The sequence below is a fragment of the Microchirus variegatus genome (assembly GCF_963457635.1).
Source record: "Microchirus variegatus genome assembly, chromosome: 4".
NCBI lineage: Eukaryota > Metazoa > Chordata > Actinopteri > Pleuronectiformes > Soleidae > Microchirus > Microchirus variegatus.
In genome coordinates this window covers 24,136,410-24,161,698 of record NC_139805.1, presented here as the reverse complement: position 1 = coordinate 24,161,698, position 25,289 = coordinate 24,136,410, and the positions used below count along the sequence as shown (strand labels likewise).

The window sequence follows — 25,289 nt, the reverse complement described above, 5'->3', positions numbered from 1 at the left end:
TTTATCTCTCAGGGAAACCGACTCCGCCTGCGAGGTGCCGTAATAAGTTAAACCCCCCCTCAAAGTGGGAGGGGGTGACTTCAACAAATCACAATCTTCCAATGCTTTTTGCGTAAGAGGCAAAGAGGAACGGGGGGAGGGAAGGTGGGGGTTGTTACAGGCGTGCACACAACAATGAACACTCTCACTCACGCACACACTACAGGAGGGTCCACGAAAAAATGACCAACAGTTGACACCGTCATAGCAACGACGTTAGTCAGAAATAGTCGATCAAAGTCAAGATGAAAGGCACGAAAGCTGTGGCAATCTATGGCTACATGGACACGACTTTGTTGTCATTTAGGAACATTATCCCAATTTGCTTCCTGGTTTCTTTCTTAGCAGCCACAACTCAACTCACAAGCCATTGTTTACATCACGTGTCAAACTTAAGGCCCGGGGGCCAGATGTGGCCCGCCACGTCATTTTATGTGGCCCCGCGAGTGATTAATTTGTCTTAAAAATCTGTGTTAAAATAGGTCTATGCTGCTTTAATGCGTGCGTTGACCATAAACTACATTTCCCACAATGCATGGCGATTGCGTTTCCCGCAATCGGAGTGTATCACTGTATATGCATCATGCGATGTGTGAAATTGTAAGTAATAAAGTAATAAATACTGAAAGTTATTTAGCAATATGTTACGGAGTAGTTACCTTTATTTTACATTATATTTAGTTACATTTATTCTGTATGACAGTTACATCTGGCTCTTTGAAGGTAACCATTATGCTGACATGGCCCTCAGTGAAAATAAGTTTGACACCCCTGGTTTACATGGATGCAGAATTAAATCTAGATCAAATTGTGGTGTTCAGTCAGTGTTGTCTAATTCTCTGCACCTAAATGGTCATGTGTATGTAATAAGACAGGGGTCTCAAACTCAAATGACCTGGGGCCCAATGCGCATTTATTGTGGTCAAGAGGGGGCCGGCCTAGAGAACAAAAAGTGGGAATAAAAAAACAACTGTTCACAATATTGCATCATGATATCACACGTATACTTAATAATACTATTTATGATGCAAAATTAATGTGTTAATATCAAAACAAGACATTTATTTTAAATTACATAAATAATAGTGTGGACAACTGTAATTAAAATTCGTGCCAGGAGCCGTTTCGGCCACTGCCATTTGTAATTATGTCTTATTATTACTGTTATAAAAAAACATTGCTCGCAAACATATATTATATTCCATCACCTCGCTGGCAGCTGTGCCTCAGCTACACACTGTGTTTAAAAGACGGTGAGGTCGTGGGCCGTGTTTTCATTATAACATGATATTAAGCGGGGGGCCGCATTGGACCATTTTGAATCACTCCGGGCTAACTGCTAAAGCAAACACTAAAAGACAATGGAAATGTCCTCAAACTATAATGGAAATTTGAAAATCCGCCTCGCTAGAGCAGGTACCAAAAAAGTACCACATACCAGGTACTATCACTAATGGAAAAGCAAAAACGCACTATGAGTTGAGTCAAGCCAAGTAGTGCTAGAACTGGATAATGGAAAAGCACCATAAGCCAGCTTGCTAGCTAGTTTGTTGTTGCTGCTGACATAAATTGTGCGCTTTTACATTGCAGTCTAAAAGGAGGAGTCTTTACATTGCAGATGATTTACTTATACAGTATAAATTGGAGTGAAACAGCAATAAAATAAATAAAGAACTTTACAGTATATTTGGTCAATATTAAACTAAAATTGTATGTCCACCATAATAACTGCAGGGCAAACTTTAGCTAAGGCTACACCCACATGGCTCTGTTTTAATTAAAAACATACATTCCACTATTATGTAATAAAGGAAAAAATCTAATAGCATGACAAAGTAAGTAAGTGTTAATAGCACAGTAATTACAGCATGAAATTTGACTACCTTTCTAAATGTATTTATCCAGTCTTTATTAAAAAAAAAGAGTATGGCCTTTATTCGATGACTTGAATAAACTTCGGATCTCCTGCTCATTGTCACTTGGCAATGAGTCACAAAAATGATGACACTGTGTGCTGAGAAATCGTAGTGACAGCATTTGTGCGTGGTTCTTACTACTGCAGTCTTTTTGGCATTTGTATCCAACATGACTAAAAACCAAGGGACATAATAAATAAGACATAGTGGACCCAAAGTGCACAGTATAGGTGCAGTTAGGAAGTCACAGAAGAGCTTGGTTCTTCTGGAGATTTTTGTAAATAGAGAGGAACGCCCCTTTGCTCTGATAGCATTTGGTAGCGTGTTTCACTCTCAGGGAACCACTCTGCACTGAGAGTGCCTTGTGTGCAGATGGTAGTGTCAGATGACGTTTCTTGGAGAAATGCAGGAGCCAAGACTGAGCAGTGGAATAAAATAGGCAACATGGTCAAATGAGGATAAGATTACACTTTGGTTTCTCCCAACCTTGGATGGCAGAGAGATATTAAAAAACGCGCGAAGGCCCTATTATATTACCTAATGATCTTTATTCTGCTACCCTAACTACAGCAATATTGTGGGCTTGAGTCATTCATAATTTAAATTTTTTTGAAAGTGAATGGAGATAGACACTGCGTGATCAGGTAGATGATATTAAATTCCCTACCACATTATCCATACCAACTTGTGGTAACATACATCCGCGGTATAGCCACTCAGTAATTGAAGGTGGCATTCCCTTACCCATGTGAGAGGCAAACCTAATTTGGGGAACCTGGTGGGATTGACACCAGATTAGCTAAGGCCGTTGTCCGTACTGCATGTGCAGTACGCTAAGTCTGACTCCAGTCCAACTAAGCATATACAGTATGTAGGAGTAATCAGACTACGAATTGCATTATCCAGGTTAGTCCAACTAAGACTTGATAGAAAACTGTATTAAACTGAACTAAAATCTGACTTTGTGAGCTGGACGATCCTAAAGAAATAGTGCAAAAAACAAGCAGGAATTTTTCAGAATAGTTCTGCTCAGTTCAAACCCCAGGCTAATACCCAGAAATAATAGAGGGAGATGGTACTATATTTCTAAGGTAATGGAGGGTAGGAAAACTCAGAATTGCGCTGGACGTCACTTAACTTTGCATGGAAACGTACTGAGCGAGACAGGATTGGAACCAGGATAGCAATTTCCCAAGATGCCCGTAACGCAGAGTAAAGAAAATATCCGGATGCAGGCGATCACTGTAAGAAAGGCTGCAGATTGGCCCAGCATGATAAGTACCATGGACTGAGCTGCAGCTCTAGTTCCCATTAAAGGCTTCTGTTACAGATAATAAGAGGGAGGAGGAGGGTGGCTGCTCTTAAAGTCTAACTGATTTGAATCATGGAGGGCGTTCCGTGAGGCGAATTCTGAGACTTATTTGAAGACTGGCCTTTCCAGGGCCGTGGGTACAATTTTTTCTTTCCCTTCTGGATTCTCTAGGGGTCGCCACATCGGATGATTTTGCAGAGTTTTTCACGCAGGATGTGCTTCCTGATGCAAGCCTCCAATTGTGTTGTTGCTACTGGCATAAGGAGTGCACTGGATGTGCCCCCCTGTGGCTAGGGGTCAGTCTGGAGTGTCCAATTAACAGTGAGCAAAGGGAATTTGGTACATTGCTCAGGGGTACCCCAGTCCTTCACCTAGCGGGGTCCCTTTGCTCAAACCGGCAACCCTTTGATTACAAGTTCCCTTTCCACTTGAGCTAGCGGTGTGAATAATAATGTAAATAAAAACAAGACCAGACTATAGTTGGACTGAATCGGTCAAAACTTATTTCAGCTGTTCCATATTTACTCTACATCATGTCGCTGACAAAAGACAGTTAACAACAGTTTGTTCTGTTACTTAAGCAGTGCTAGCAGTGCTGGAGGCCAAAGGTTACATATGTTACCAACAGTGTTTCTTATTAACATGTTATATGATAAACAAAATAGTGCCAGTGGTCCTCTATATAGTGTTTTACTCAGCTGAAATGTATACACATGCACATTATAGTCCTTTCTTGTGGATTAGTTTTGTATTTGATTTTGTTGCATGAAACATTAGAATCAGCGAATTAAAATGTGTTATTTACCAAATCAGTTCAGTACTTCTTGCCTGTGAGGTAAGCCACAATCTTGTTTCTATAAGCTACAGGAACAAACCAACTTACCGGCTTAAATACAGAATATAAAAATACCACTGTCATCATGAGCACCCATAGCTGTTTATGGTGTTTTTCATGTTGATTCTGGGAAAAGCGAAGACCACACTCTTAGAAATAAGGGTTCCAAAAGGGTTCTTCCACAAGGGCTGAGGTTCTACCTGGAACCATTTGCTTCTGAAAAACCCTTTCATGAAGAAAGGGTTTTTCAAGGGTTCTTGGTAACACTAATGGTTCCAGTAAGAACCATTTTGATCCAAAGAACCCTTGAAACCCCCTATCCCGAATAAAGGGTTTTAAAAGGGTTCTTGGTGGAACCCTCGAAAAGGGTTCCAGGTGGAACCTTTATAAAAACGGTTCTACCTGGAGCCAATAAGGGTTCTCCTATGAGGACAAGCCGAAGAACCTTATATGGTTCTACATAGCACTTTTATTTCTAAGAGTGCACAGACTTACCTGCCAAAGCCTTTTTAGTGACTACAGTAAATTATAAACAAAAGACAGCAATTCTCAAAAGGTATGTTCAGGAAATGGTAAAAGGTTAAAAGAAAAACCAAACACCACAAAAATATTTGACACTCAGATTGGATGCAAGTCAAACTTAGAAACCACAACTTGGAGTAAGTCTGTCTGAAAGTGCCAAAACAACAGCCCATGTTATGTGCTGCACAGTCTGTTTTCACACCATAGAGGGGTAAACAATGGAATACACTCCTTTGTATAGACTATTGATTCTGCAGTGATAACATAGCAGCCGAATGTTTGCATAGATCAAGGGTTTGCCAAGATTGCCAAGAGGTGCAGCATTCTGAGATAGGTCGTGGATGAAATCTGGTATGCAGCATGTCAGCTGGACTTGAGCAGCACATCGACAGCAGCGTGTCTATGTGGTAACAGGTCTGAAAAGGTCCTCCTGTGCTGGCTCTGTGACCGTGGATGCATACTGATCACTTCAGTTCAAAACAGGGACTTTAAATTTCGAAACAATCCTTGTTATGTGTGACTGAGATGGTTGTTTTCTTGTCAAAACTTGCTTTGAGTAGAAATGTTGGCAGAGAGAAACCTCAGCAGACCGGATCGCCTTAAAAGTTATTCCTCTACCAGTGTTTGATCGTGTAGAGCCGCAAAAGCTTAAAATAACTCGGTTTTCATATCCGTATCATTTGATTATTTTTGCTTAGATCAGAGGAAATAAGTGAGAGTGAGCCTGGTAGCTGCTTACCGTTGGACATACGAGTAAATGCTTGCACTGTGTGCGTGAGTGGGAGTGGTGGTGCAAGGGCTTGGGACTGGTGTATTCAAAACTGGGAGGGAATCATAACAGTGGACCCAGTGTTGCAGTTGCCATGAGGAATACCTGTACAAATCCCAGGCATGACGTTTTTACTGCCTGTGTCTCTTTAGCAGCTGCCCCTGAGTTCATGTCACAGACTCTGAATATCAGAGAATGTTGTCATGGTAATAAGTGTCAGTGCGTAGTGTACGTCACATTGCATGATAAAGAAAAACAGCTTATCAAGCTTCTTTTTTTCTAGCGTTAACCTTGAAGCTTACACACTTTGTTGCTCATTCTGTTCCGAGTCACAAAGATAATAAATCATATCGCCAAAGAGGATATGATATGGATAATATGATACTGTTTCTTCAATATTTACAAAATATTTCTCAAATACGGAGTCAGTGTTTGTCCTCAACTGTCGTTAAGTGGAGTTTTAGCTCATCGTTGGATTTGACCATATTCTTTCCCCGTGCTGTCTAGTACAAACACGTCTTTGTTAAGAGCCTTTAAATAAAATACCTTGTGGTCGCGTTCCCGCCTGGAAAAGGTTACAAGAATTCCGTATTTCAAGCATTATTCAGGGAGAGGTTGGCGCGCCCCTTTAAGCACACAACCACCCTTCAGCACACACACAGGGTCATATTTACCATGTTCAGTGTCCCCAAAGAGCCGCCTCGGATTTCCTCGTCCATGTGCATGCCGGCAGTTCCATTCATACTCAAACCAGGGCAAATGTCAGTCAAGCTAGGATTCCACACATGCATGCTCATGCAGGCTAATATTTCATTTCAGCATAGCGGCAGTTTCTCACCAGGAAATTGTTTCCTTGTATTCGCCGAGTGCTGAGTTGTGGACCAGTGTGGAAATGGACAGGTGATGAAATTTATGTCACGTTGACCCCAATGGACCTCTCTGCACATGTGAATGCCATGGCAGTGAGAAACGTAGTATCTAGTGTAGTTGTACCGGTGCGACAACAAGTACAACGACATTGAACGTGACACAGCAGACAACGATGGCTTCTTTTCTACTTTTGTTCTTCTTCTTAGTGGTGCAATTGGGAGTGATGTTTTTCATGGGAGGAGCTGGTCTAGATCCAGCCTGACATTATGTGCCATTTTACCCTGGTACCCAAAGGAAAGGGTGCCAAACAATGGAACGGTTTAGTACAATATGGTGTGGTTTTTAATGGTAAAGCCCTGGGTCAGGCTTGCATTTCGACTGAGAACAGAACTTTTACTTGGTAGGCGATGACAACAAGCATAACGACATCGAACGCAACACAACAGACAACAATGGAGGACATCCAGCAGCTTTTTTTTATCTGCTCGGTTTGTGGCACTGAACTGAAATACGGCTGAACAGGTTGTGATTCAGCTCACGATTGCTCACGTTTTCGGGCAGTGTTGTCACTTAATACACCAGACTCCTAAATATTGAGATTTTAGAAATGTCAATGCTAAATGTTGGAGAAAACATTGGAGCCAATAAGTGGTCGGCAGTCTGTTGATGTTCAGATCGGATCAGCTCGCTTGGAACCTCACCAGAGCAAGTATCAAAAAAAGCACCAGGCACCAGCTATTATCCCTTATGGAAAAGCCAAAAAAAAGCAAGTAGTGTTGAGCCGTGTAGTGCGAGAACTGTATGATGGAAAAGTGCCATTGGTCTCAACGAGACGTCAACGTTTGTATGAGAATAGAATGCAGGCGTTGAAGACACACCAATCGCCCAACCGTCAGCTGTACCATACCATTTTTTGGTACTACTATTCCTGTACTGTACCAAACTTTTTCACTGCATGGAAACACAGCTCTTCATGTCTTTGGACTGTAAGGCCCTCGTGGCCTTCTTTCTGTGAGGCAACAATGCTAGCCACTGCATCTCTATGTGATATGTAGTAAGCTTGCACGTTCTTGCTGGTTTGACCTTTCTGGCTGCTGTACAACTTTAAAGTACAAAGTACTCATAAGGCTTATTCTAAGGGCTGAGTCATACTATGCACATTTCTGCAGGGATGAATGAGAGTCCATGTAGCATGGTAACACAGAACACGCTAAGTATGACCCTGCCCTAAGGCTTTATTGAAAGTGATTACAGACTCATGGGTAGTATATTTAATTCATGCCAGCAACCACTCCTAATTTTTTTTACAAACCTTTCATATCTAAAATATGTGAAATATGTATTTACCCAAACTATTTCATCGGTAGCTAAGCATTGGCTGAAGAGATTCTCACTATGCAGCAGAGGCAGAGTAGGAAGGAGGGGATGTTTGTGGAGCCTGCTGATGGAGCGTATGCCCTGCAGGGTTAGGGTTACATGGCTAAATCAATAAACAACACGTCACATCATTTTCCACTGTGACCACAGTAAGAGCTGATGCTGTAAGCAGATAATTTGTCTTGTTTTTATTTTTATCAACATGGTTCGATTCCACATCACTACACTGTACGTCTCCAGTATACTAGTGTTCTGTTAAATATGTTATGCGTAATTAATATGGTCCGACATTAGATTAAAAATCTATTTAATTTTAGTTACTAAATTAATTCAATTACAGTATAATTAACATTACACTCACTGTTTGTCTCAGTGTGTCTAATGGGGGAACAAGGCGATATGAGCCCTAAATACAAGGCCTTGGGTTAGGGTCTTGAGGGCCTGGACCTGGATTATTTAACCCCAAAATGTTTTTATTAAGAGTTTTAAAGGTGCATGTTGGATTTTTTTTGTTTGTTTGATAGAGCCATCACCTGTTGTTTGCAGTCTTTATTTTATTAGCGAGCAGTGACGAAACTTCAGCTTCATAGTTACCAACTTAAAAGAATGAAAGTGTCTTTCCTTCTCCACTGCTTATCCTCATGTGATTAATGGCTGTCCAACAGTTTCACGCTTCCTGGCTTTATTCCTGGTCCTCTGGAGACGTTTAATAGTGCTTTTCCATTATATAGTTCTAGCACGACTCTGGTCATGCAGGGAGTGCTGAACTTTTCGGTGAATGACATTTTTTAATTAACTGATTCTAATGATTCAGTACACTGAAAACAACTGCTTTGCCCGTGGTGTAGACTCAACTTGAGCCGAGTAGTGCTTGGCTCTACCCGAAAACATTCGGCCATTTTGGTCCCTAATGGTGGCGCGCTCAGTCGCAGTGGCTCTGATCGACCCTTCATCTGACCTTGCAATTTTGTTGTGCAGTTTCCCTTCTATAATGACAATAAAGACCCTTTCCTTTCTCTTTGCTAGAGCTGTATAATGGAAAACTGCCAATACAGATTGAAGTTAGGTTAACTGGAGATTCTAAATTGACCATTTAAGTGTGAATGTTTTTTTTGGTCTCTGTATGTCGGCTCTGTAATAGACTGACCTGAATCTCATGCAGTGACAGTTGGAAATGGCTCCAGCTGCCCTTTTGACCTTCACAGGCTGAGCCACATAGGTGATGGATGGCTATTCAGTGAGTGTTTGGGCCTGATTGCATTCATGCTGTGTTTTCCTCTGTCTCGGCTTCATTCGTACTTAAATTTAAACTGTCATGTGACACATTGTGTCTTGTTATTTAAAGACTCACCTGCAGCAGTTTGCAGACGGCGGTGTTGATATGCAATTCATTAACCCAGTCTGTCATCTCTGATTCCCTGTGAAGCTATTAATACAAGCATGTGGTGCAGGTGCATCATCTGGATTCATTTCAATGCAAGTGTGTTTTGTAATGAACTACAAGGTGGGATCATGTTGACATTGTTCTGTAAACAGTGATAATCTTGAATAATTCATGATGGTCCACCATTTTTTCTTACTCAGAATTAACGTGAATGACATCACAGATTGGAGATGTTGAATTGATTTGAATTGAGCTGAGCCTCTGGATGAAACCCCCCCCCCTCTCTGCACGGTGGTGAATACGATTAGGAGCTGAAAAACAATACAGCATTAGCTGAGTTAGTGTCATTTGGTACATTTTCCCTCTCCACGGTGTGATTTATGATCACAAACAGCACAATGCTCTCTGCGGCAGATTCGATTACAGATGCCATGTCTGTTCGGAGACACATTCCATGAAATGACACTGATGGTAGAGTGAAGGAAACAGAATTCTCAGCAAGCCTGTTTACATATACAAATATGAAAAATACACTACTGTTCAAAAGTTTGGGGTCACTTAGAAATGTCTTTATTTTTGAAGGAAAAGCAATTTTTTCCTCAATGAATATAACATTAAATGAATCATAAATACAATCTATACATTGTTAATGTGGTAAACGACTATTCTAGCTGCAAACGTCTGGTTTTTAATGGAATATGTACATAGGTGTATAGAGGCCCATTTCCAGTGTTCTAATGGTACATTGTGTTTGCTAATGGTGTTAGAAGGCTATTGAATGATTAGAAAACTCTTGAAAACCCTTGTGCAATTATGTTAGCACAGCTGAAAACAGTTTTGCTGGTTCTTTTACGAAAGCAAAGATTGAAGGGCAAAATTATTATTTTGAATAAAAATAATTATTTCTAATCTTGCCAATGTCTTAACTATATTTTCTATTCATTTTGCAACTATTTGGATGAATAAAAGTGTGAGTTTTAATGGAAAACACAATTGTATAAGTGACCCCAAACTTTTGAACGGCAGAGTATATACTGTACATCCCTTGTGCCTTTTTTGTGTGTGTATATGCAGTACTTGTTTAACTAATCGGAACACTGGGGACTTGTGCCTGCTTAACTTTATAATATCTAAAGGATATATATATGGTAATTTATCTCACTGTTCGACACCCTTTTCCATTTTTGTCACTTTGTAAACCACTCACTTTCCTGCAACAAAATAAATGTTGTTTTCCATCAAGGCACTGCTGCATTTATTAGTTAGTTCAAAAGTGTTCTTTTATGATCATTGGTGGTTGAAGCCCCAGATTTACCTAAATGACACAAATGTCACAGGTGCTTGGTCAATCCAGCGAAAGAGTGGAGCCATCAGTGTCAAGTCTAACTGCAATTCCATTTATTCCAATAACAGGTTTAATTATAGACACTCAATTGCCCGTAGGTGTTTGTCTCGATATGTGTCCCTGTGATGGACTGGCGATCTGTCCACGGTGTTCCCCGTCTTTCGCCCTATGTCAGCTGGGATTGGCAGCCCCTCGACCCTCATGAGGAGGACAAAGCGGTAGACAATGGATGGATGGTTTCATTATGAAAAGAGTGTTCCATTGCTGAGGCAGTACCTCACACCACCGTCTGAAACCCTTGGGCCCTGATTATTTTCATTCCGGCTCCATCATTATCACTATACTATACTCATCCTCCGAGCAGCTACGACACATTGTTCTAATGAGGTTACAGCCAGAAGCAAAGGGATTTGTTTTGCAGTAGGTATTATTGTGGTGGCCTTTTTGCTGGCCCCCTTAATTTCATCAGTGAAGCACTATTAAGCAGCAAAGGTCTCTAAGGGAAAACAGACCATGCTGAGAGACCTTTTTGACATCCTCATAGTGGCAGTTGCATAACCCTGCATACCAGGGTAAACATGTTTTTAGTTAAATATTAAGCTATTCATTTTTAATTAGAGCCTCAGATGTGGCAAATGAATTGTTACTTTTTTTTTATTCAAAGGATAATATTCAAAGCAGGCAGGACAAGATAACAGGTATTGCATGTGCAGTCAGGGGTTGTGCTATAACAGTTGGTGAAACGTGAAAGGCTTTAATGGAACAGGAATGTTTTGATCGTCAACCGCAAATAAGACGGGAATGTGGTTGCGGAGCACAGTAAGAACTTTTTTCTCCTCCGAGGAACAACGAAACACTGTTGTCTTTGTGTTTTCTCCTTGTATAGTTAGTCAAGTCAACTTTATGAAGAAAGCACATCTAGAAACAAATTGCTTTACAAAGTAAAGGGTACTACAACAACAACGAGGTACAAAACGTAAATCATGATACTATGATTTTCTGTTTTATTTTGACACTTCCTGTTTTGTTTACTCACTGCTTGTCACCCAGCCTGACACTCTGAGAATAAGACACAACGTTTAGACTTGTTTAGACTGCAGCCCAAATCAGATGTGTAAGCATATCAGATCAGAATCTGATCTTCTTGACCAACTGTTCACATTATAAATTGCAAGTGATCGGATCTCTTCTAGAGTTACAGGCCAAATATGATATGAATTCAACATGGGGGCTTTTACTCTGAAATGACGGATACAGAACCCCGTGGGAAGACACTTTGAAATCCGATCTGAATGAATGAGACGTTCAGATTGAAACAGATCTGTAAAAAAAATACGAACAGAATCACAGTTGAAACCACCTTCGTATGTGGTTTGAATCAGATTTGGAAAAATCAGCTCTCACATGTTATTTAGCTGTTCAGACTGCCAAAAACATCACGCTAGATACAATCTGGATATGCTTAAAAATCTGATTTGTGCTGCAGTCTAAACAAGGCCAAAAATCATCTCTTGGGATATTGAGTTTTAACACACATTTGTAACTGAACAGCACCTGCTCAGCAATCTACGCTGCTCTCTAAGGTCATACAAATATTTGGACTGGGTCATACGGCCTCACAAAACAAGTCAAAAATATTTTGTGTTGGTCTCACTTTGGTCTCGCATTTGTCTTTATGAACATATATATATATATATATATATATATATATATGTGCTGTGGGACCCATAAGCTCTTTATATAGTATATTGAATAATCTCAGTTTGAACAGAAACAGACAGAGACTGACTGCAGATAGAGTGTTCATGGTCAGAACAGACTTTTGACAGAAGTAAGATTATTTCGCGTGTGAGATAATATGGGAAATGATTTGTCTGTTCTGAGATTAAGTCAAGATTATCACATTTCTCTATTTGCTGCTCCAAATATTTTCTCTCCGCTCAAGGTAATTTCGAGTTTCTCGTCCATAATGACATGCCAACATGCAAACAAAAATTAGTGCCAAGGAGAGTTTTCCAATGTGTTTCATAATAGGAACATGACAGCTTGTTATGCTCCCTCACAGATACAATCTCAAGATGACATATTTCTGAATGGGACACTATGTACTTGGCAACTCCTCATGCAGCGTGATTTGAACACATACTTCACCACAATTAATGTCTCAGCTGCTGCGTGATCAAAGCTGTTCAGACAGACAGTGTCTCTGTACAATAACTTGTTTGGATGTTTGTATTGGACAGTTGGATTAATCTCATATTAAATGGAGGGTTTCTCTAATTAGGGGGTTTTCTCTTGAAAGGGGAATTGACCGATCTGCACTAGATCTTAGATCGAGCCCAAAATAATCAGGCCAGACCCGACCTGAGCCCGTGCACGTTGAGTCCGAGCCCTACCCGGCCCAACACATTCACTGTAATTACGAGCCCGAGCCTGATTTAAAGGTGCATTATGTAATAAATCTAAAGCAACTGGCCATAAAATCCTCCTAATATGTCACAGAGACTCAGGAATAATGTTCATATAACAAACTGAACTCACCAACAACAACAGTACAGCCAAAATATTTGCATTAAAAAAATCTTTTGCAGACTGCAAATCATGTTTATGTTTGGAAATCATGTTTTGGCATGTGGTGCCACCTACCAGCATCTACCAAATTATTGCAGTCAGTAGAGTCTCAGCTGCCGAGCAACCACGGGTTGCCAGTTACGTCAGAAAACGAAACTTACAGACCTCTGTATTTTGAATTTGAATGTAGTAACCGTTTTGGCCACATTCTTACATATGGCACCTTTAAAACCGACATTTTTTTTAATATGTGAGTCGTAAATGTACACGTACGTCCACGTCCTCCCCGCAGCAGGAGCTTGTTGTACCTGCTGCCACAGTCTAATTTTCAACAACAACAGAGCCGCAGAGATCCGCTTCCATGGACGCCTATGTTGCTAATGACGATACACTTCCTGGTTTTTAAATGATGCGTTCATGGCTGCAGGTTTTTACACCTTCACAAAATACGACGTGCTATGACATACCGTACGAACACGACGAGGGAGGGCTCGGGGCAGAGAATCTAAACTCTAATCTGCACAAAACTTCATAAATAAGACAAGCGACCCGGCCAGAAAAGTCCAAGGCATATCGCCGCCTGCTAGCATGTTAAATTTTTACTCATCACAGGAGTGAATTAAATCAGTTATATTTTCCGAATATTTGAGACTCGCTCAATGCAAGTTCACTATGTTTCCTAAATTATTGAGCAAATCTTACACTGAGGTGTCTTATTTATGTATGAGATAGATCAAAATCAGCATCATGTGATTGCATACGATATACAAGCTGTTCAAATCTCATTGGTTCTTTTGAAGAGCGATATTTTATTTCAGGCTTCAGTCAAAGGCCTTGGTGCCTCTGCTGTGTGATCTTTGGCACACTGCTGCCTGTATACTGTATGTCACAGTTCTCATTCTCTAAGTGCCAACAGCACTGCTCTAAATAAAGAGTTAAGACATTTATTTTTTTAAATAGACAACACTGCCTATTAATAACTCTGAGTTCTGCTCCATTTTGACTTTTGTGGAGCTCCTGGCGCAGTGACTGACTCACTGTTCCTGAACATGTGCTGTTACCTATTTTTAGATGCTTTCAGGATGATGCATAGGTTGGGATCAGATTCGTGCAGTCATCAAATGGATCTCTCTCTTCCTTCAATCCGTGTCTCACACAGCAACCCTGTAGCTTTTTGTACGATTGCGATCTGTGCGAATCCGTTACGTAAAATAAATTCATTCCATTTACGTGAATTGGCTTTTCAAGTATCCCACTACACTTAATCCAAATAAGAGGCCATAACTCCTTAAAAAGGCAGTCCTCTCTCATGTTAGGCTGAATGAGATGAAGGCTAATGCACTGGAAGTTAACTGAAATCACAGTTTTAATAGAAATTAAAGTCTTTTTAGTACTTATGACAGTCACCCCCATGTGATCGGTATGATTATCACTTGGAAGTCGAAGGCAAATGGACGCAGTCTGTTCTTATGCAGAGCATGACGTCTGAGCAGGAATAAAAGCTGTTTTCTCTGTCGTGTTTAATGTCGTCATTCTTTGTCTTTGCACTGGTACGACGTCACGGTACATATCTCACTGGCCATCAGGCACAGCCCACACCCTGCCTTTAAAGGTACTGTTCTCAGTGGAAACGCAAGCCTGACCCAGGATTTTACTGTTCAGAAGACACGCCTTCTGTAAAAAATACGCATTTAATATGGAAAAGCATGAATGTATACAGGATGTTCTAATACATCTTATTGCATCATGAGCACTGCTAATGAGACACTCTTACATCGAGACACACACTTCCTGAATATCATGATTAATACGGTTCGCCGAAGCCTTTGCGATCGATATTTCATCAGGATATAAAAGATGGCCAAATCCAACACCTGCACACATTATTCCAACACCATCGCCCTATTAATAATGTGATCTCATCTGTCAAAGCCCCCAATTTGTCTGCTGGGCGACTTTTAAAAGATCTCTCGGCTTCACAGCTCTTTTCCACACCTTCTCCTGTTCCTGTGAAACAGAGAAGAAAGTGCACCAGTGATTATGCAGACATCGGTTTGTCTTTAGCTTCTACTGAAAGCCAGGGTCTTACTAGCACTTAGTGTGTACAGGGCTTATAAGCCACAGTGTGTGTATTATTCTTTGTAATGAACAGTCTTCTACTGGTATACGGCAGAAAATAATGGTGTTATCTTATATTTTACATATTTCCAACAGCTGTCATTCCCCTATCCTGTCCAAGAACACTAGTTCTAATATTAGATAGGTAAATCAGGTCAGAAATATGTAGTTTAATTATTTAATGAAGCTAATTTGAAGTTTTTGGACTGACTAGCTGAGTGAAGCTCTCAGATTTTACACTTCAGACAGAGGTAGATTTAAAAAAGGACCTCCCAGCTATGGATTTTGTTAATAGAATAGAATTTACTATTTTAATTGTTTCAACATTTGCTCTATGAGTTGTTTAACAAGCTGAACAATTAGATGAAGTAACATGAACACATTCTCCAGAGTCAAATAAAGCACCCAAAAATGTCTAAGTGTTGTGTTTTAAGGAACACCGTTGTCTGTGATATGATGTTGTGAGCCCTGCATCTCAAAGTCCACCTTAAAATGCCAAATGACTCTGGATTTGTCCTGTGAGCAGCAAAATTACACATCACTCCTGGAAACAAAACATCTGGACGACAAAAGGCTCAGAGGAGTTTGAACCGAGGCAGCTGTGAGAGAAGGCAGCAGTCGCGCTCATTCCTTCAACATGAATCCTGCTCTGGTCGCGTCGCTGTGGGCACTGCTGGTCACGGTCGCGGCTCAGTCTCACGACCATCATGACATGGGCTGGATCAACCGCTACCGCCAGGGCTTCAACTTCCAGTGCCCGCATGGAGAAGTCCTCGTGGCCATCAGGAGCTACTTCAGCGAGGCGGAAGGCAGCGACCGCCTGTGGAGCTTTGAGTGCCAGTCTACACCTGAGGGTCTGGGGGTGCCCACTGACTGCTGGTGGGATGACATCAACCGTGCTGGGTTGGAGTGGTGGGTCCGCATGTCATGTTTTATACCTTTTTACTCACTTGTTGCCACCTGTTCAACTACTTTCTCACAAGAGTGAGCTCTGGCACACAGGAGGACAGTCGCATCTGTTCAAGGTTACGAAAGAAACCTTGGCCAGAGTAGCCTTCATTTATAGAATACAGAGCGTACTCAGTTTAGGCAACCTGTCTGTTGGATTTATTATATTATTAACAATGTCGGGAAATATAATTTCACTTGCTGTCATGGTAAGACATCCAGCCTGGGGCACAGAATTTACTTTTTGATGAACTGTTGCTGTAGATTTTCCTTTCCAGTTTATAATGGAACTGCAGCAGTGTTCAACCCCTGCTAGCCAGTAGAGGTTTACTGTATTTAATCAATAATACTGAATGAAGTACAAATTTAGTTATAAAAAATGTTCTGAAAGGAGATAAAAAATGTTCTCTGTACAGGAACTGTGAAGAAGGTTGGGTTAGTTCAATTCACCTATTATATCAAAATATGCATGAAAGCATTTAGATCGCCATTTATAACTGAGTAAATCCATGTGATAGCCACGTAACATGCACATCTTTAAGTCAGTGACTGTTCCAATCAAGCAGAAGGAAGTGCACATCAAAGTTGGGGAAAAAAATGCTTTCAACTCGTAAGTTATGGCCCTTTATCCTGACGCACACTGTGACTAGAAACACAGCCTCTTAAAGGTCACCACTGGCAGACAACAATGGCCCATACAAGGCCTGTGTGTAGTTTACTGCTCCAACTGTTGTATGAACAAAACCCCATGTTGCAGGCAAGTGGGTGACATACACAAACGTGGAAGAACTCCAAAGCTCATCAAGAGCACAAACACAATACAGCTGCAACCAGTCTTTGGTCATTTGAGGACCAGATTAAACAACATACTGCTGACACTCAAAGCCTCATTTTCCTTAGTCAGAATATAAACTAGAATTTGGGCCCGAGGGTGTTGCTCTGTTAACAATCTGCGTTCACCACACAAGCTTGTGTAAAATGTTTTACTAAGGTTTACACATAAATTAGTTTCAGTGCAGCTCGTGAACTAACTGGCTTCGATGACAAAATATATATTAGCTTGATTCTATAAACTAATAATAATAATAATCTGTTGCTTAAGGCCCTATCCACACAGAAGCGGAACAAAATGTAAACAATCTTTTACTTTGCCATTTTGAAAACTTTTTTTGAATTTTTTTTTTTTCTTTTACAATTATTGACATGTTATAGCGTAGCAGGTTTCACTTGGTTGGTTGCCATATAGCTAACTGGCCCAACTAGCTTAAATGCTATGACTAACATTAGCTTGCTAACATAACGTTTAAGAATTTGTTTTTTAGAAAACTTCCTCTTCTGCTATTGCATTGTCCACTTTTGGACTGAAGCTGCTGCTAACATACCGCTTTCACTACGAAAGTTAACTTGTGTAAAACGTTTTTTTTTTTTCAAGAGTTACACGTTTCAATTTGAGCAGGTTTCACCTGTTTAGTCGCTGTGTAGGTAACTACACCAACTGGCGTTAACGTGACTGTGGAGTCATATCGATCACGCTGTTTAATAATTGTGTAAAGTCAGAACATCTTTAACTTCGTTCCACAAAAATAACATGATAGCTAAATGACAAACAGTTAGCCAGGATAGCATTGTCAGATATTTCACATAGGCACATTACTCGGCACTTTTCAGTGAGCCTTTTGTAATTATAGGGTTGTCAGAGGCCCCAAACTGATTTTTCAGGTTTCGTGAGGATCTCTTAAGCTGCGAGTGAATGAGGGGGTGTACTGCTCCCCTCACCCCTTCACTTGGAACCTCCACAATTGAACTTGGTTGTGGATTCATGTATTTTTGTTGTCTGAAGACACGGATGTGTCTAGTTGCAAAAAAACAAGACTTGAACAAAAATCCACATGTGTATCCTTCTGTTACTTCCATAAAAGAAATTGAATTCTGTCCACTGTTTACTGATCCAAAGGAAGCCTAGGTCCTCCTAGACCTGAATCACTGTCCCACTCCAGTAATCATTAATATGCAACTCCAACAGATTGTTCCTTGGAACACAACTACCATACCTCAAGGAAAACTTAACAAGATTCATCCAACATCCCCTGTCAGTGGCAGATACATTGGATGCATCGCTGTATTTTACAGGCCTCTCGTCTTTAAATGTCATTCAGAAAAGAGAGAAACCCTCTGCAAAAAGAAAGTTCCATGCTGTCAGGTAACCTAATTTTAACCGACTCCAAATGCCACTGCTCCCATAAACGTGTTTGACTAACCATCAGCTGCACTAAAAGGTTGATCTAATTAAAAGACAACCTTTGGAATTCCTGTTTTCAAGTGAGAATTGTAGCCTGACGTCTCTTTGTAAACAAGCGCCTTGCATTGTACAATTTAAACACATCTGCTCTACTTCAAATTACCTCGACTAGGTTGGAGCTTTATTTTGTGCTGAAATCAACTGCAGCCAGCTCACTAATTCGAAGACAATAAATGCTCTCTGAGCACTCTCTATCACAGCCACGCCTGCTGTCTGTTTGAATTACACTGGCCGGGACATTACCCTGAAGGATAACTACCCCCACTGGTTGAATGGCTGAGGGCTGTGCCCATGTTGCCATGACAAAAGTCTACACATGCTGCAGCCCCTGCTGCTTGGGCCTGGTATTCTTGAATGTGTTGTGGCGACAGTGAAGAGTAGGGGCCATAAACAAACAACAATCAACATGCCAGTATTTTCTTCAGATAAACCACGTTTAAAATTTAGGTCAATGTAGAGCAAATTATGCACAATTATGGGGTAAAAAGTGAACAGTTTCTCTCCAGCGATCTGATTTTAAGGCGTGTCTTAAAACCTGAACCATAGTTAATGTAACTCCTCCTCAAACTCTAATGATATAAAAATCCTCAGGGTGCTTTACTGTTCACTCCTGACCAACTGCTAGCTGAGAAGTATTAAATACTGCATTTGCCTCGATAATGTACGTGTCTTACCTCGATGCAAGAAAACTCAGAAAAGCTCTGCCATGTTATTTAAAATTCCTAAAGTTATTTTGTTTGGTTTGGTACAGTACCATATGGTTTGGAATGATGTAGCCCTGGGTCAGGCGTGCATTTTGACCTTTCCTTGGTAGGCGGGGCTTGGGCTTTGGCCGATGGCTGCGTATCGCGTCATTATGCCGGTGCAACGACATCAAACTACAACATTGGACGTGACACAGGCAACAAAGGAGGACATCCAGCAGCTCTTTTTTTCTGCTCGGTTTAAGGCTGTTTATCTCAACAAGACATCAAGCTGGCCGTACCGTACCATTTTACTCTGGTATGTCAAGGGAAGGGTGACCAAAGAATGGAAGAGTTGGGGCAGGTTATTTTGATTCTATTCCTAATGGAAAAATGACGTACCATACTGTACCAAACCGAACTGGTCCACTCTGTCCAAGTCTGTCAAGTGACCTGTTCGACAGATAACAGACAAACTTCACTTGCATTTCTTATTCAAACAAAGTCAAAGTCGACACTGCACACACTGGTGTGTTCTTTCAACAGTTAACGTTCAAGTGTGTGATTAAAGTTGCCGTGGTAACCCATACAGATCAAAGGACGATAAGGGGAGTCTCTTATCCATGCGAGACAGAGCAAAAGCAGCTAGCTCTGTCGCAATTCTTCCGATATCGCTTGCATTTCGCATCCAAACGCCCAAAGAGGACACACGTTCTCACACAATGATGGTTTGGTTTCATTGTAAGGATATGTTGTGTCATTTTACCCTTTTCGATTTCCATGAACCGTGATGTTTTTGTGTCTTTGCAGGTCTTCAACTTGTACCCGTAATGGCCTGGTCGCGGGGGTACAAAGCAAGTACTTTGAATCAGTTCTTGACCGGGAGTGGCAGTTCTACTGCTGCTACTACAAACGACGCTGTCCTTACTCCTGCATGTATGTCACATCAATATAAGCACGTAAACAGTCCAAAGTTTCAAAGAGTGGGAGATACACGTATTCACTTTCAGGTCAGAGGCTAACCCTAAAGTAACCCTAAAAACAGAGGCACACATGCGCTGCTCTTCTCCTTTAATAAACAGACCGCTCCAGTTCGACTGTAGGCGTGCTAACGGCGCTAAAGGAGCTAATGCAGCTAATGGAGCTAACTGGTAAACGGTGACTAGACTCCGGTGTCGTGGCACTTAAACATGACATCATGCGTATTTTTTTTTGTCATGCGTTAACCTATTGCACAGCATTAATAAATATAGCTTTCAAAAATTATAACAATTAATTCCTGGTATTACAAAAACATCACACTTTAGCTATAAGGTTGCTAGCTAAGAAGCCAGGACCTCACTGCTCCTGACTAATGCGTTAGCTAACTAGCAGCACTTTCCCATTATGCAGTTCAAGCACTACTCGGCTCTACTACTCAACTCTTTTGGTATCAGGTACATCATTTTCCAACACTTCATAGTTGTCTATACCCTCAAGTACAATTTCAGCTTTGGTAATTGTATTGTTTTTTCCTCTCGTACTATAGATTGGTACAATCAAATCTCCTCTCTTTGAGAAAGTAAATACGTGTGCTTCCCAAAATGTCGAATTGTTCTGCTGAAGATTTGCACAATAATACTCCACTTGACAAAGATTTTGTTTACACAATAATTTGTTGCGTTCAACAGGTTGACCAGTGACGTTCCTGAACACTACAGAGAAGAGGCAGAGCTGGTGGTTCCATATTACGGCTACTTCATCCGAGGTGCCCAGACCACCTTCAGTGGGGTGCTAAGGTCTGTGCAGAAACATCTGCTTTTTAAATATACACAACGAGTAACGTGTGAACTGACACCGTTTTGTGTATTACTGTGTTTCAGAGATCGGCAATGGAAGTACACCCTGTGCAGGATGACAGAACATGACTGTGAATTTGAGAATGTATAAATCCGGATGCATGTTTCCTCAGTCATAGACAATTACGAAAACATATTTACTCTAACATGTAAGCGAACACATAACACTGATATTATACAGAACTTGCTCGGGTTCCTTTTTTTTTTTACTCACATTTTTCAGTCAAGCATGAAAAATGACTGCTCATATAGACGGTAACTGAGGATTGAAGAGGCACAAGTTTTTTATTTAGCAGCAGGAGAAATTGGAAGTCCTTTGGCAACACGTGAAGGAGGTTTTTTTTACTAAACAAACTCAATTATTTGATGATGGGCTGTACTGCACGACTTCTTGTTCATGATCATAAAATAAATAAAAGTATTCAGAGAGCTGCTGGGTGTCACTGATTGTGACGTTGTCACGGACATGGTGCAATAACTGTGAATGTGTTGGAGGTAATAAGAGGGGCTTGCAATGAAATGTGTCTCACCTGCTTTCAATTGACCTCACATTGCTAGTATGTTAAGTGGTCTTGTTCAGTTATGTACAGTACCGAAACTCACATGACTGCTATTTATGTGGCCTTAGATTTCCTTTTAGAATTTTGAAAGTATTTCAACTGGATTCAAGCTACTGGAAAACATAGAATAGAATATTTCCAAGGGAAAGATCGTGTGAGAAAGGATAATCTTGCTATGAGAGAGCGTAAACCCTTCCAAAAGAAGATATACTCAGCCGTGACGATGTCAACAACCCCCTTTGGGCTATTGCTGGCTGAAAGTAAGCTGAACTCTACATGTTGCCATAACAAGAATCTTGGAGAAAGAGTGTGTTTGTGTGCTCACCTGACCTGACATCAAGGATCACCATATCAACAGCTCATCAGTTATGTGATATCCTGATATTTTTATTGCTATGGAGTGTGGATGCATATATAAACAAATGCTCTTCTCGTTTAATGTGAGTAATCTTAAAAAAACGTTTGAAAGAGAGAAAAATGCTGGGAAAAGCATGTTTACATCGAGGCTTGACATCAATGGAGATTATGTTATGTCCAAGCTGCTTTACACTACACTCTTAGAACCAAGGGTTCCAAAAGGGTCCTTCTACAAGGGCTGAGGTTCTACCTGGAACCATTTGCTTCTGAAAAACCCTTTCCCGAAGAAAGGGTTTTTCAAGGGTTCTTGGTAACACTAATGGTTCCAGTAAGAACCATTAGTGTTAGGGCACAGCCCGCAGTGTTGGTAACACTCAGGGGTTCTCCTATGAGGACAAGCCGAAGAACCTTATATGGTTCTACTTAGCACTTTTACTTCTAAATGTGTATGACGGTCGCCGCTAGAGCGAGTCGTCTTCCAACTCGAAGGTTGTGTGTTTGATTCCAAGACATGTAACCCTGAAGGCAGCATGTGAAAGATGTGTGATAGTTAATTTTCTGCACAGATGTGCTGTGTGAAAGTGTTCGTGAATAGTTGTGAATGGATGAATGGCAAAACTGTGCACTCTTAGAAATAAAAGTACTAAGTAGAACCATATAAGGTTCTTCGGCTTGTCCTCATAGGAGAACCCTTTTTGGCCTTTTTTTCCCTTTTTTATAAAGGTTCCACCTGGAACCCTTTTAGAGGGTTCCACCAAGAACCCTTTTAAAACCCTTGATTCAGGGTTTTTAAAGGGTTGTCTGGATCAAAATGGTTCTTACTGGAACCATTAGTGTTACCAAGAACCCTTGAAAAACAAATGGTTACAGGTAGAACCACAGCTCTTGTAGAAGACCACACTTAGAACCCTTATTTCTAAGGGTGGAGCTTGCAAAAATAATCTCCTTAAAAATTTGAAAATTCAATTTGCTGCGTAAAATTGATGAGGAAAGTTCTGGTGTTCCCATTAAGAGTTTTAAACGTTTTTTCCAATACACCTAAAATTGGAAATTCAAGGTAAGTAGTAACAGGAAATAAATATAGCGTCCAGCAGCCACTTTGACCTCATTTTCATTCTACTTACGTTGGAAAGGACAAGCCGTATGTCTTTTCCAACTCTATGTGCTCTCCAAAGTGCTGTTAGAATCTATTCAAACCTAATGGAGTGAACAGGTTGAAGGTTAGCAGGCGTGCTGTACTCTCTTGAAAAGAGCTGGGGACTGGCCCAGTAGTTTTCAGCACTGTTTGTTTATGGCAACTGCTGTCGCTGGGCAGACGGCCAGACACAGCAGCGTAACACAGCTGTCCCCAGAGCCAGTGACCGGTGGCGAGCCACACGCCTGCAGAGGCCTCCTGCCCACAGGGATCCACTGTCCCTGTGGTGGAAGCCCATTTCCTGAGCTGGAAAAGAAGGGGGGATACATTGTTCCGCTCTATCATCCCCGCCCCTCTGACACATTTTCATTACTGCGGGATGAAAAGCGATCCTTTCAAAACAATATTCACGCTGGCTGTAATTATAGTTCCGAAGAGGAGCCAAACTCCTCGCTACAATCACCTTTGGAATCTGTAGTTGGTTATCGTGTAATTAAGGGCTAAGGATGCATTTATGGCAACAATGTCCCATAGTAATGAGGGATTTAAGTCGTGATGAAAACTGGCTCCTGTTGAACACTGTTGAGCTGCTTCAGCTGTTTAAATAGATTCTGATTTCACTGTTGTGGATCTGCATTCCCAGTAGATGTGGATTACATGTGAGGATATTGCGATGTTTCTTAAAGGTCACCAGTCTTTAGGAGAAAGTTTACTACATAGAAAAATAATAAAGGAAATTCAGTCTCCCCATTAGTGGATGCCAGAGAGAGAATATTCACAATTTTGAGCATCTTTGCTGTCCACATTTCTTTGGCATAGATGTTTTACAATAGATGCTCATCCTTATGCAAACCCAGCTCTGGAGAGTACACTTAAAGCAGGACTGTGTAGGTTTGTATCCTAACTTAACAGCTTCAGAGTCATTTAAATTTCTTTAAATGTCACTGTTAAATGTCTTTAAAGCGGACCTAGACCGGAAGTTCCAATTAACGCTGTTTTTTAGTGTGTATCTGCGTCATTACCTTGTTTACAAAGCCCTGAAGGTTCTAAACAAACAGTTCAGCCACTGCTGAGAACGCTGTGTTTTATTGTAATCTCGGGCTCAGCGAGATCTCTGAAAAAACCCGGTCCGGTTACGTAAAAATCGGTTCTCCTGAACAGCAGATCCTGCTGCTCCGGGCACTAGTCCGGGCACATCCGGTTGCGTACATTGAACCGCAGAAGAAGAATAACGTCCGTTGTGGAGGTGTTTCACGAGCGACAGTGTCTTTAAAAATCAAACGTCGTCCGAATCAGGATCTTCCGAATCTTGCAAAGTGTCGGGTCTCGCGAAAAATAGGAGTTGCTTCATGGCACAACACAAACACCACCCTAGCCAGGCACCGTCTGTAAGATCAAGACAGGGATAGCGTTATTTTCAACGCTCATCAAGGCAGAATTGGCTAAAAAGAAGCAGAGAGAAACCGTTGTGGTAGAAAGGGAGTAAACATTAGACAGAATAGCAAGAATTAAAAAAAATACATGCAAAACGGATGCTGACCGGCCTGGTGCCATCCCTACAGCCGTGCTAAGATTTATGGCTTAATATTATATATATAAAATTATTAGTCTAATATTTTCATTTCTTATAAAAAATGTTTTAGTTCTTGTTGGGTTTGACAGGAAACAGGAAACACTTGTATGAATCACAGAGCTTACAAATTATTACACATAACAACCCCTGTGTGACAATGATTCTTTGTAAACACAAATCATCTGTGATTTAATGAGAGTGCACACGGTGTTTTTGTAGTCGCAGCCAACAACTGAAAAGCTGGTGCCGTAAATGCCCGAGTTCATTAGCTGTGATCCAGTGAGTCTTCTGTGCAGCCAGAGCTCAAACTATGACCATAACAGCCTCACAGAGAGGGGAGAGAGCTACGACACTCATAAACAAGTTTGGTCTGTTCTAAGAACTCATACGCTTATCTTTTCATGGCTGAATATAAATGCAGAGACTCGGTTGATACTCCTGTTTTGCAGAGATTGTGAAACTGTCCCAGAACTTAATGTGCAGTTGATAAATGACAATAAACAGATATTGAACACAGCCATCATTGGAATCAGTAGTAACATGTGGGACTTATCGCACAATTACAGTCAATCCACCCTCCTTTCAGTGTATTATAGTACCTGACAATAAGAAGTGGATTGAAATAGTGTAATAAGTGTGAACAGTGTGGTTGGTTGGAAATTTGGTCAGATCTGACTCTAGTCCGAATAAGCGTATACATGTATATCGCACTATGAATCACATTATCCAGGTCTGTTAGTCCGACTAAACGTATACATGCATGTATAATCGGACTATGAATCGCATTATCCAGGTATGTTAGTCCGACTAAGCGTATACATGTATAATTGGACTATGA

At 40.9% G+C, this 25,289-nt stretch overlaps 1 protein-coding gene across 1 annotated transcript; it reads left to right on the top strand.

Annotated features, from left to right (window-relative positions):
• Positions 1 to 15,622: 15,622 nt before the first annotated feature.
• dpt (dermatopontin) lies at positions 15,623 to 21,255 on the top strand. The gene is made up of 4 exons (XM_083887495.1): positions 15,623 to 15,970; positions 19,799 to 19,924; positions 20,659 to 20,766; positions 20,851 to 21,255. Exons 1-4 carry the CDS (start codon positions 15,696 to 15,698, stop codon positions 20,915 to 20,917), a joined length of 576 nt encoding a protein of 191 aa, XP_083743621.1. The 5' UTR covers positions 15,623 to 15,695; the 3' UTR covers positions 20,918 to 21,255.
• Positions 21,256 to 25,289: the final 4,034 nt, after the last annotated feature.

Bases quoted from the DNA above. Each gene is read 5' to 3' on its own strand.
- dpt (XM_083887495.1), top strand. From the start codon at position 15,696: ATGAATCCTGCTCTGGTCGCGTCGCTGTGGGCACTGCTGGTCACGGTC. The intron at 15,971-19,798 runs GTGGGTCCGCAT...GTGTCTTTGCAG, and splicing joins AACCGTGCTGGGTTGGAGTG to GTCTTCAACTTGTACCCGTA. The intron at 19,925-20,658 runs GTATGTCACATC...TGCGTTCAACAG, and splicing joins CGCTGTCCTTACTCCTGCAT to GTTGACCAGTGACGTTCCTG.